General features: G+C 34.8%; 1 protein-coding gene across 1 annotated transcript; it reads left to right on the top strand.

The window, feature by feature from the left end:
• The first annotated feature begins 4,714 nt into the window (after positions 1-4,714).
• Positions 4,715-12,187, top strand: TSBP1 (testis expressed basic protein 1). The gene is made up of 4 exons (XM_047103054.1): positions 4,715-4,739; positions 5,748-5,768; positions 6,460-6,474; positions 11,358-12,187. Exons 1-4 carry the CDS (start codon positions 4,715-4,717, stop codon positions 12,185-12,187), a joined length of 891 nt encoding a protein of 296 aa, XP_046959010.1.
• The last annotated feature ends 1,835 nt before the right edge of the window (positions 12,188-14,022 follow it).

Here is a 14,022-nt window from a genome sequence, read left to right on the forward strand (position 1 = left end):
GCTGAAAGAAATCCAAACAGATACAAATGAAAAAATATCCTATGTCATGGATTGGAAGAATTAATACTGTTAAAATGCTCATACTACCCAAAGCCATACATAGATTCAATGTAAGACCCACTTAAATACAAACAGCACTTAAGAAATAGACAAAACAGTCCTAAAATTTGTATGGAACCACAGAAAAACCTGAATAGCCAAAGCAATCTGGGGGGAAGGTAGAGGGGGAGTGGAGGTATCACACTTCCTTAATTTAAACTATACTATAAATAGTAATAGTAATAAAAACTGTACATGAATGTAGACACATAACCAACAGAACAGAGAGGCCAGAATTAAACCCCCACATATAAAGTCAACTAATACTCAAGGAGCCAAAAACAATAGAAAAAGAATAGTCTCTTTAACAATGGTGCTGGGAAAACAAGATAAATACATGCAGAACAACAATAATAGTAGGAGATTTTAACACCCCACTTACATCCAAGGACAGATTATGTAACCAGAAAATCAACAAGGAAACAGTGGCTTTGAATGACACACTGGACCAGATAGATTTAACAAATACATTCATGGCATGCCTGAGTGGCTCAGTCGGTTAAGTGTCTGACTTAGGCTCAGGTCATGATCTCATGGTTCGTGAGTTCGAGACCCATGTCAGGCTCTGGGCTGACAGCTCAGAGCCTGGAGCCCACTTCAGATTCCGTGTCAACCACAAGAAAAATCTGGAAAGACCACAAATAGCTGGAGGCCAAATAATATGCTACTACACAATGAATGGGTCCACCAGAAAATAAAAGAAAATTTTAGAAGTACATGGAAACAAATGAAAGTGAAAACACAATTGTCCAAAACCTTTGGGATCTGGCAAAAGTGGTTACAAGAAGGAAGTTACTTCAAGAAACAAGAAAAATCTCAAATAAACAAAGTAAACTTACATCTAAAGCAGCAAGAAAAAAAAAAAAACATCGAACAAAACCCCAAAGCAGCAGAAGAAAGGAAATTATAAAGATTACAACAGAAATAAATGACATAGAAACTAAAATAAATAAATAAATAAATAAATAAATAAATAAATAAATAAATAGATCAATGAAACCAGGAGCTGGTTCTTTGAAAATAAAATCAGTAAGATTGATAAACCTCTGGCCATACTTATCAACAAAAAAGAGAAAGGACTCAAATAAATAAAATCACAAAGAAGAGAGGAGAAATAACCAACACCACAGAAATATAATCATAAGAGAATATTAAGAAAAACTATATGCCAAACTATATGCCAACAATTGGACAAACTAGAAGAAATGGATATAAATACCTAGAAACATATAACCTACCTAAACTGAAAGAAGAAATAGAATATCTGAACAGACTAATATCCAGCAACAAAAATGAATCAGTAATTAAAAAAAAATAATAACAACAAACAAAAGCCCAGGGCCAGATGGCTTCACAGGCAAATGCTACTAAACATTTAAAGAAGATATATATTCTTCTCAAAATATTCCAAAAAAACAGAAAAGGAAGGAAAAATTCCAAATTCATTCAATGAGGCCAGCATTACCAAAACCAGTTAAGGACACCATGAAAAAAAGAGAACTACAGACCAATATCTCTGATAAGCATAGATGCAAAATTCCTCAACAAAATACTAGCAAACCAAATCCAAATCCATTAATAAAATCACTCACCATGACCAAGTGGGATTTATTCCTGGGCTGCAAGGGTGGTCCAATATTTGCAAATAAATCGGTGTGATACATCACATCAATAAGAGAAAGCGTAAGAACCATTATGACCATTTCAACAGACACAGAAAAAGCATTTGACAAAGTACATCCATTCACGATAAAACAAACCTCAACAAGGTAAGTTTAGAGGAAATATACCTCAACATAATAAAGGGTATATATGAAAAACCCACAGCTAACATCATCCTCAATGGGGAAAAACTGAGAGCTTTTCCCCTAAGGTCAGAAACAAAATAAGGATGTCCACTCTCACTACTTTCATTCAACACACTACTGGAAGTCCTAGCCACAGCAATCAGACAATACAAAGAAATAAAAGACATCCAAATTGGTAAGGAAGAAGTAACACTTTCACTATTTTCAGATGACATGATACGACATATAGAAACCCCTAAATATTCCACTAAAAAAAACTACTAGAACTGAAAAATGAATTAAGTAACATCACAGGATACAAAATCAATGTACAGAAATGTGTTGCATTTCTCTAGACTCGGATAATGAAGAAGCAGAAAGAGAAATTAAGAGGGCAATCCCATTTACAATTGCACCCAAAATAATAAGATACCTAGGAATACATCTAACCAAAGAGGTGAAAGACCTCTATTCTGAAAACAATAAAACACTGATGAAAGAAATTGAAGAGAAAACAAATGGAAAGACATTCCATGCTCATAATTAGAAGAGTAAACATTGTTAAACTATCTATACTTCTCAAAGCAATCTACACATTTAATGCAACCTCCATCAAAATACCAACAGCATTTTTCACAGGGCTAGAATAAACAGTCCTAAAAACTGTACAGAACCACACAAGACACTGAATAGCCAAAGAAATCTTGAAGAACCAAAGCTGGAGGCTTCGTTTCACAATTCTGGACTTCAAGTTATATTACAAAGTTGTAGTCATCAAAATAGTATGGTACTGGCACAAAAACAGAAACATAGATCAATAGAACAGAACAGAAAACCCAGAAATAAACCCACAATTATCATCTTTGACAAAAGCAGAAAAGATCATCCAATGGAAAAAAAGACCGTCTCTTCAACAGAAAGTGTTGGGAAAAACTGGACAGCTACATGCAAAAGAATGAACCTGGACCACATTCTTATACCATACACAAAATAAATTCAAACTGGATCTAATTCCTAAATGTGAGACCCGAAACCATACAAATCCTAGAAGAGAACACAGGTAATAACTTCTTTGACATCAGTTGTAGCAACATTTTTCTAGATACATCTTCTGAGTCAAGGGAACCAAAGTAAATATAAACTATTGTAACGAAATCAAAATAAAAAGCTGCTACACAGCAAAGGAAACAAGCAACAAAACTAAAAGGCAACCTACAGAATGGGAGAAGATATTTACAAATGATATATCTGATAAAGGGTTAGTGTCAAAAACATATAAAGAACTTATAAAATTCAAGGATCAAAAACCAAATACTCCAATTAAAAATGGGCAGAAGACATGAATAGACATTTTTTCCAAAGAAGACATCCATCCAGATGGTCAACATATACGTGAAAAGATTTTCATCATCACCCATCATCAGGGAAATGCAAATCAAAACTACAATGAGATATCACCTCTCACCTGTCAGAATGGCTAAAATCAACAACACAAGAAACAAAAGATGTTGATGAGGATGTGGAGAAAAAGGAGCACTCATGCACTGTTAGTGGAAAGGCAAACTGGTACAGCCACTGTGGAAAACAATATGGAGGTTACTCAGAAAGTTAAAAATAGAACTACTCTATGATCCAGCAATCTTGCTACTGGGTATTTATCTAAAGAATACAAAAACACTAATTCAACTGGATATATGCACCCCTATGTGTATAGCAGCATTATTTACAATAGCCCAATTATGGAAGTAACCCAAGTGTCCATCAATTGCTGAATGGGTAAAAGAAGAAGTGAGACTAGAAAGATAGATGATAGACAGATATAGAGATACCTACATAAAGACAAAGTGATATATATATACATATATGTATATATATATATATATACACACATACACACACATATATATATTGGAATGTTATTCAGCCATAAAAAAGAATGAAATATTGCCATTTACAATAATACGGATGGAGCTGGAGAGTACAACCTTAAGCAGAATAAATCAGTCAGAGAAAGCTAAATACCATATGATTTCACTTATATGTGGAATTTAAGAAACAAAAGAGCAAAAGGGAAAAAAGAAAAGAGAGACAAACCAAGAAAAAGACTTCATTACAGAGAACAAACTGATGCTTACCAGAGGGGAGGTTGGTGGGAAGATAGATTAACAGGTGATGGGGATTAAGGAATGCATTTGTCAGGATGAGTATCTGATGATGTATGGAATTGCTGAATCACTATATTGTACACCTGGAACTAATATAACACTGTATATTAAGTAACTGGATTAAACGTAAAAACTAAAAAAAACATAAAGAACAATTAAATTAAGCCCCTGTCTTACACCACTCACAAAAATTAACTTGAAATGGACCACTGATTTGAACACAGACCCTGATACCATATAACTCCTAGAAAAAACTGTAGGGAAGAACCTCCTCAGTGTTGGTCTTGGCACTGATTTTTCTAGACACGACACCAGAAGCACAAACAACAAAAACAAAAACCAACAAGTTGCACTACATCAAACCTAAAGGTTTCCACACATCAACCGAAAAATTTTTAAAAAGGAAAAGACCACCCATGGAATGGGAAAAACTTTTTGCAAACCATATATTAGATAATGTGTTAATATCTAAAATATATGAAGAACTCTTACAACTCCATAACGAAGAAAAATCTGATTGCAAAATTGGCAGAGGAACTGAATAGAAATTTTTCCAAAGACATCCAAGTGGCCAACAGACACATGAAAGAATGGTCAGCAACACTAATCATCAAGAGAAATGCAATCAAAACCACAATGAGATATCAAGTCACACCTGCCAGAATGGCTCTCATCAAGAACACAAGAGGTAAGTTTTGGCAAGGATACAGAGAAAAGGGAACCGTTGTATACTGTTAGCAGAAATGTAAATTGGCTCAACCACTATGGAAAACAACCTGAAGGTTCATCAAAAAGTTGGCACATATTCTAGGTATATATCCAAAGGAAATGATAACAAGATATCAATAAATACATATACTCTCATATTTACTGCATCATTATTCACAGTAGCCAAGATATGGAAACAATCTAACTGCCCACACCAATGGATGAATGGATAAAGAACATGTGAGATACACACACACACACACACACACACACACACACACACTGCAATAGTATTTGACCATGAGAAAGGACATCTTTCCATTTGCAACATCATAAATGGACCTTGAGCATATTATGCTGAATGAATAAGTCTGACAGAAGACAAGCACTGTATGGCATCATTTATATGTGGAATCTAACATAGCCAAACTTATAACAGAAAGTAAAATGGCAGTTACCAGGGAATTGCCGGGGATGGGGGGAAGGACGGGGTTGGACAGGTGTTGTTCAAAGGTACAAACTTGCAACGCATAGTAAATAAGCCCTAGAAATCTAATGTATATTATAGTGAACATAGACAATAATATTGTATGATAATCATCAAGCTTGCTAAGAGACCACATCTTAATGATTCTAACCACAAGAAAGGATCATTATGTAATGTGATAGAGGTTCTAATTATTGCTATAATGGCAGTTATATTACTATATACAAATCCATCAAATTTACATGTTATACACTTTAAATTTGTACAATGTTATATGCCAAACATATTTTAATAAAAAATTTTTAAATAAAATAGCTAATCACAAGATCTTTCTGAAACTACAACAGGCTAAAAGAAGGGGGAGGGAAGATGGAGTTTCCCTATTAATTAAAAGGAACTTCATTGTTTACGACACAGATTCCATCCAGTGCAGAAGCTTGGGGGTTGGTGAAGAAGGAAAAGCCCAATATCTACTGATATTTTTTTCTTTGTCTCTTTCAGTGGACAGTTCTGGAAAAATCAGTAAGTTTGGGTCATTTCTTTGCTTTACCTATTTCTGTGTCCAGAACCTTTGAGTTTTTGTTACTCAATTGTTTTGTATTTCAAGTTCTTTTACCTTAGAAGAGTCAATATTTTAAATAAGTGATTTTCTCATATTTGATTTCCCCTTTTCTATCTCCCTTTTGGAACAAAATACAATGGTCTTGTATTATATCTTGGTTATTTACTACCAAAGATTATTAGGAGCATATATTCCCAGCTAGTTTACCACAAGGCATCTGTTTTCTTTGTGGTATCATCTGGCAATGGATAATTTTTACTAAAAAAAGAAATTCACCTAAAATTGACATATAAAGAATAAATGTCAGGACAAGATGGTGATTTTGATAAATAACCAACAACACGCATTTATTTTCAAACTGATCTAAAAGAGAGTGGGTTAAAAAATGATTTGTGACAGAACAATGAAAGTAGGAAATGCAATCATCTGAATTTTGATAAAATAGATATTCCCTACCTAAGTATTCAATGAATACTCTGTGAAGTAGGATGTGGAGCCTTTGCACTCCTGAGGGTGAAACAGAGGGATATTTTACAATGCCTGGAGGTCCTGCTTCTGCATTCACCTATATAGGGTATTCTTGGAAGTAGGGTTTTCCTTGAGTTAGAAAATTCACACTGATTGATTAATCTTTTGTGTTTTATTTTTTAGCACTAACTCCTATGGGTAAGTTCTTTCTTCTCAACTGTGAAACTTTACATTGTTTATAGGTATTTTCTGGACTTGCTGTTCCTACTCCCAAAATAGAGACTTGTGTTTCTAAGGTTATTTTAAATGTTCCCATCCTCGAGAATCTTCCAATATTTTAAATTACTACTTTTAGAGATACTGCTGCAGAGGAGATGAAGTTCATAGAAAAGGATGCCATAATCTCTGGCCATCTTCTAGGCTCTGAAAAACAATCTCCTTTCTGACTCCCAGCAAAATATAATGAAAGAAAGATTGGTTCCTAAATTCTGTTGAGTTCTTTGCTGGTAATTGAGAACTCTTTTTTAGTTATAAGTGAAGGCTCACTGAATCATACTAATAGAAAAAGTAGTTAAGAACAAAACTTTATTTTTTCTTGGCTTCTAAGTAACTTTACTTTTGAGGAAGAGTAGGCATTGAGCACCTACTATATACTGTATACTCTGCTAGGCATTTTCAAAAACAGTATCTCATTTTTACCATAGCCTGCCTGGTAGCTATTGTTATTCCCCACTTTACAGATCAGTGAATTGGCTCAGACACTTGACCAGGATTAAGGAGTTGGTAAGAAGCAGTGTCAGGATCTAAATCTAGGACTTCCCATCTCCAAAGTACATACTCTTCCCACACCAACACATTGCCTTCTTTACTGAACCACAAATGCCTTCTTGGTGATTAGTCCTGAAACCATATCTATAAATAAAATGTTTGTTAATACAAAGGTACTTCCACTAGTGAAGCTATATAATTAAATGTACACAGAAGAATAATTTAAAAATAAAAGACATCCCATTTAAATCAATGTTGGGCTTTTAACTGTCTTCTAAATTCAGATTTCTTATTAGGATTGTGTAATGCCTCAGCTCTTCAAGACAATCATATGAAACAGAATAATGATTCTTAAAACTCTGTAAATATACAATCATAAGAAGCAAGTAAAACTTAAATTTAATAAGATACAGTTCAAGAATCTCAAACACTGTAAATACCGACAAACACAAAATATGCCTTTATATTTAGTCTTTCTTCTTTTTCAGTTCACACTAGAAGGAGAGTGGGTTTGTGAGTGGCAGTGGGGAGTTGGAGGAGGTGAAGTTAAAAGGGACAATTGTTTTCTTTGGATTTATAGTACAAGAAACAATATGCATTCAAGCAATCATGACATATCTACATCCTTCATATGCCCTCCCCACATGGGGAAGGTGATAAGTGTATGTTTTCCTTACAAAACGAAAGAGGGCTTTGAGAAGGGATCATAGGCCAAGTCCCTCCCTGGAGGTGAATTCATTTTTAATGAATATGCTTTTTTTTTAATTGCCAGAACAAAAATCAGTTCAATCTTTTAAAATGCTTTCTTGTAAAAGATATATTCTTGTTGACAATATTTCAAACATACTCTTCTCAATTGATATTTTTAGCAAAAAGTGATTAAGGTTTAATTCATTGTTCAAAAAAGATTTAAGACAGAACAGTGCATCAAACTTCACCACCCTCTCAAGTTAAGTCTCTTTATTTCTCACCTCCACAATCAGCTAATTAAGTATATGATTTTTTTTTTAATGCTAATTCATGGCCTGAGATCTATAATGAGTCATCTCCTTAATGCTGAACAGATCTTTATGGTCTAGACAGCTCCCTGACAGCCAGTGGATTAAGAACCTAATAGGATTAGTTTTGTTGTTTCCTTTGTTGTACAGAAGCTTTTGATCTTGAGTTTAAATAAAAATAATACTCCTGTATCCCTTGGGTAAATTCCTAGCAGTGCTATTGCTTGGGTGTTGTATGGAAACCAATTTGTCAATAAATTTCATATATATATATAAAAAAATAAATAAAAATAAAAAAAATAAAAATAAATAAAAATAAAAATAATAATAAATAAACATTAAGAAAATAAAAATTAAAAAATTTAATGTTTATTTATTTTTGAGAGAGAGAAAGACAGAGTGTGAGTGGGGGAGGGGCAGAGACAGAGGGAGACACACAATCTGATGCAGGCTCCAGGCCCTGAGCTGTCAGCATGGAGCCTCACACAGGGCTTGAACCCACAAACCGTGAGATCATGACCTGAGCTGAAGTTGGATGCTTAACCGACTGAGCCACCCAGGCGCCCCTAAAATAAAAGTTTTTTAAAAGAACCCAATAGGATTAGTTTCCTAATAAAGCCCATAGTCTAGTTGCTGCATTATTTTAAGTATTGCATAATTAGAATTATTACTATGATCGCTAATTCATCTTTCAGCTGTAACAAAAATTAATCCAGTTTAAAATCTTTAAGCAGCCTGAATACAATACAATGACCTCCAAGGTCTTGATTAAATCTTTCCCTTAAAATTAGAATTTTGCTGTACAGGTTACTATCTGCAGTAAATGGACTTTGAGCCAGGACTTACAAATATTTATACTATGGAGATTATGAGATCCAAAAGGAAAAAAAGAAGTATGCACTATCTAAAAATTTAAAAGAAGGGAGAGAAGAACTTAGAATTTGGTGGACTAATGATTTGTGGCTTACTTCTGCAATGCTATTAAGTTCAAGATGGAAAATATACAGCAAAAACACTAAACCAAGGATATGAAGATACTATTAGAAATGACTAGAAGTACTTTTCAGTTTAGTGGGAAAAAGAATAAAATTCTTTAAAATTCTGTAAAATTAGGAAAAGTGTAGCTAGAATAGACATTGATTGTTTCATCAAACCCTAGAATATTTACCTTTGATTAACAAAATCCAAACAATTTAGGAGATAGTTTGCTTAAAATGAGTCCTGCAGTAATATACACAGTACGAAACGTGAAACAAATACTCCCAAGAGATGGTATAAAACTAAAAATATTCCCATATTTGAAAAAACCCAGCTTGTTTAGGAGTACATTCCACAGAATTTGTCAGGTTGGAAGCATCAGTGGAAACACATACTCTTCTCCACACCACACACCACACCCCCCCCCTCAAAAATAAGTAGCCACTGGTGGTACTGTCAGGTATCAGAATATTTTGAACTCTTTCTCAGTACAAAAATGCTTAGCATATATTACCACTGATTTTCATTAGTAAATTGGAAATGAGTTTGTCTAGAATAAAATGTCGGTACCCATAGCTTATTAAATAAGCACTAGGGAGGAAAAAATACACAAAAGTTTCAGAAAGCATTATTGCAAGATTCTTACTGTTTTTATTTTGGTGCCAGAAGTTGAGAATATCAAACAGAAAGCACTAAACTGCAGCATCCCGTCGGATTTATAGTTACCTTATTACCTAATGTAGGAATGTCTCACTTTTTACAACTTGTTATTCAGTTGTGTGTGGATCAGTATTTCAGACGTCAAACCCTAAACATACCAAAAGGCTTTCTCTGTTAAAAAAAAAAAAAAAAAAAAAAAAGACAATTTTTAAGTAAGAAATCTTCCGGTAATGCAATTTACCATTCCACTAAAGTATTTGGTTGGAACTAAGAATGCCTTATCTTGATAGATCAGAGAGTTTTTGCCTGTATTATCTCATTTGGTAGTAGTAATAGCCAATACTTACTGCACTACTCACCATGTTCCATGCACTGTACTGAGTGCTTTACTTAGATAATATTATTTAATCCTCGTAACACTTCAGTGAAGTAGCTACTTCTATTGCTCCCATTTTGCAGATAAGAAAGTAAAGTTTGCCCAAGTTAGTTAGGTATGAAGCCAGGATTTGAAGCAGTCTGTCTGTAAAAGCCATGCTCCTTAAACATTTGTCTAGAATCTTTAAATTACTCTACAAAGTGGGCAGAGCAGTAAGTCTTTAGGGAGTAACTGATTACGTTAGGGAGTAGCCCAAATAAACCCAGCTGGCAAGAATACTAAACCCAAGTGTTCTGATTCAGCTTTTAAATTCAGTATCCTTTCTACTGCATTAAATATTTAAATAGGTTTTCTTAAGGCAAGGCATCCCATTGCTTCACAGCAAGAACCCACAGAATTCTTCTTAGTAGCATAGATAATTTTTTTTCTTAATCCGGGGAACCAAATCACTAAAAAAAAGAAGAAAAAAAAAGCAGAAGCTAACAAATTCAAGTTTATTAGATCTCACAGAAATTGAGAAACAGCAGAACTAACTTACCTATATTTGGAAAAAGGGACCAGAAACTCGTGAGTTTGCAGGTATCATAAGAAGCAGTCTAAAGTATCGGCTAAGACTGAACTCTGGAGTCTGACTCTTCAGGCTCAAATCCCAGCTCCACTTACTAACTCTATGACCATATTCACATTCATTTAAGCTTTTTGTACCTCAAGTTTCTTCATCTGTAAAATGGGGATAATAAAATGCCCTATATTGTTGTTGTGAGGATTAAATGAGTTAATACTTCATATAAAATGCTCAGAACACTGAGTGCCTGATGTACGGTGAGCACCCAATAATTATCAGCTAGTACTATTATTACTTTTGAATAATGAGATATCCTTATACTCAATATGCAACGCATATTTAGAGGGTTTTTTCTATTTTAAGAAACAATTATTGCTTATTTCCAAACTTTTTTCTACAAATAAATTCCATTTCTTTTCAGAATACATTCTCCTCTAGCTATTAAGCATTAATCATTAGCCATAATATACTGAACAAATGCCAGCCAGTTCATTTATAGTACATTTTAGCTCTTCTTTGATTAATATTCCAGTTTATTGAAGAGAGTCTGGAATATTACCAATACTTACACAATTTTAAGTGCAGAGTTCCACCATTTTCTACTTTCAGGAAATCTCAAGTTATCTCCAGTTTGTCATCTTTAAGACAAAAAATAAAGAAACGAATATCAGGGGGAAAGTAGGAATAAAGAGAAAGTACCTGATATCTGAAATGTGCACTTTTGTTGTGTGCTCAGTTATATTTCCAGGTTACACGGATGCACAAGTTGCAAAAAAATCAGATTTCAAGGCCCAGATTCTAAAAAATGAAGGCACTACAAAGACTGAGAACAGCCAAGAAGAAAACAAGAAAACATTAAAGAAGAAAATCTTATTTACAGATTCTGATGAATCCTTGACCTTAAGGCACAAAACAGAGTCAAAAAGCAAAGCAAAAGGCATTGAGTTGGAGGACGGTGAGATAGGTATGGAGGTTGAGAAAAAGGAAAGTGACACCAGGATGCTGGGAGAAGAAGACCAAATAAAGGAGCGTGACATAGGAATACCAATAGGAGAGGAAGCCCAAGGAAAGAGAAGTGAATCCAGAATACCACAAGAACAGGAAGCCCAAGTAAAGATGAATGACACTGGGATACCACAGGGACAGGGGTTTCAAATAAAGCAGAGTGAGTTAAGAACACAAGAAGGACAGGGGTCTCAAGTAGAGAAGAGTGAGTCCAAAATACCACAAGAGCAGGAGTCTCAAGTAGAGAAGAGTGAGCCTGAAATACCACAAACACAGGGCTCCCAAATAGAGAAGAGTGACACCAGAATACCACAAAGACAGGAGTCCCAAGTAAAGAAGAGTGAGTCTAGAATGCCACAAGCACAAGGGTCCCAAGTAAAAAAAGAGAGTTCTGAGAATAAAGGAAAGCAGGACAAAGACAAAGGAGATGCAAGGAAGAAGAAAGATACAGGAGAAAATGATACTATGAAGAAAAGTGATGAAGGAAAGCACAAAGTTAAAGGAAAGAAAGAAGTCAAGGGTAAAAAAACAGAAGGTCCAGTAAGGGGCAAAGTCAACTGATTATTATGATTCCCATCCTCCAAATACAAGTCATAACCCAGTTATTGCCTAAATGGATCATAATTACAGAATCCCTTTAATTTATACATCCACAGAGTGTCTACTGTAGTTCTTTCACCATTTTTAGTCCTCTCAGCCACAAATCTCAGCTTCCAATTGTTTGTTTTCTAAGTTGATAATTATGACTTAATCAAGAAAGACTGGATACTTTCTGAAATAAACATTTTGACTAAAGAAATGTATAATTTTCTTTGACAACTATTACATTAATTCAGCCTAACCAATCAACCAACCAGGGCTTCTCATAAAACATTTTTTTTTATTTATTTTAAAAAAATTTTTTATTAACATTTATTTATTTTTGAGACAGAGAGAGACAGAGCATGAACAGGGGAGGGGCAGAGAGAGAGGGAGACACAGAATGTGAAACGGGCTCCAGGCTCTGAGCCGTCAGCCCAGAGCCCGACGCTGGGCTCGAACTCACGGACTGTGAGATTATGACCTGAGCCGAAGTCGGACACCCAACCGAATGAGCCACCCAGGCACCCCAAAACATTTTGATTAAAGAAATGTATAATCTCCTTTGACAACTACTACATTAACTTAGTGACAGACTAACCAATCAATGCTCCTGATGGTAGGCTGAATGTTCATGAGCACTCTTCCAGCAGTAATGGGTACATAAAAATATAAGTCAAGCTCCTTTGCAATCAAGTAGGATTTAACACATACAGTGATACAATATATGTATACATGACAATTTTTTAAAAGTAAAATCTGAGTGTCGAAATGTAGTTTAGATGGATAGTATAATACAAGTTAGCAACCTGTTGGAATGAGAAGATTAAGGGGATAACAGCTTCATGGAGAAAGGAATGGTGGTATATATGTCTCAAGAGATGGATAAGATGTTGCTGCACTGAGTGAGGTAGGAAGAGTACAAAAAAAGGCAAAGGGATTCAAAACTGCCACACCACACTCTAGGAGAAGTAGGCAATTATGTGACGTAGGCTCATGAGAAGCATTCTAGAGTACTATTTTGAAAAAGAGGGTTAGAGAAGATACTGAAGAATATGAAAAACAAACCAGGAATTTATATTTTACTCATCAGGCAACTGGAAGCCTTCTGGGATATTTGGGAAGTACAGTTAGGTGAATAAGGTTGCATTACCAATGTGTTAATCTTGTGATTGCACAAAATACACTGAAGAGGAGCAATGCCATAGGTAGCAAATCTAGTAAAGAGGTATTTGGAGTAATAAGTGATGGAAACAGAATAAATAGAAGGGGTAGATATGAACTGTTTTTTCAAAGAAGAAATCATTACCTCATGATGACTAACCAAATATGAGCAAGGAAAAGAAATAAAAACAACTGATGACTCCCTAACTCTTGAAACTGGACGAGAGAAAATCAATAACTAGGACCTAGTGTGTGGCACAGGGAGGGAAAAACAAATTGCTGAGTTTAAGGGAACAAAGTAACACTTGTCATTTGATAGGGGGTCTGAAGTCAATCCAGTAGAGATAATTTGAAGCCACAGAGTAAATGAGTTCCCCAAAAAAGAAAGTACAAAGCTAGCAAAAGCACAGGTCCAAGAACTGGGCCTGTTAGATATAATAGGTTGAAGAAAAAAATTAAGGTATGGGAAGATGTAAGGAATACCTGTAGAACAAATGTTCTGATAATTAAAGAAGATGAGAATTTAGAGAAAGGATGTTTAAAGGATAGCCAAGATTTCAAGGAGAGAAAGGACAGAAAAAGACCACTGTGGCTGCTATCTGGAGGTGACTGATGAACTTCTAAAGAGAGGCAACCAGGGGAAGGAATGGAAG

The sequence above is a fragment of the Lynx rufus genome, unplaced genomic scaffold (genome assembly GCF_022079265.1).
Source record: "Lynx rufus isolate CCGP_SWC_20201006 ecotype Redwood Valley unplaced genomic scaffold, mLynRuf1.p SCAF_6, whole genome shotgun sequence".
NCBI classification, from domain to species: domain Eukaryota; kingdom Metazoa; phylum Chordata; class Mammalia; order Carnivora; family Felidae; genus Lynx; species Lynx rufus.

What these genes read in the sequence shown, in the direction of transcription:
- TSBP1 (XM_047103054.1), top strand. Translation starts at nt 4,715, where the DNA reads ATGGCTCTCATCAAGAACACAAGAG. An exon ending in TCTCATCAAGAACACAAGAG is followed by an intron (nt 4,740 to 5,747) that starts GTAAGTTTTGGC and finishes TGTCTCTTTCAG; the next exon opens with TGGACAGTTCTGGAAAAATC.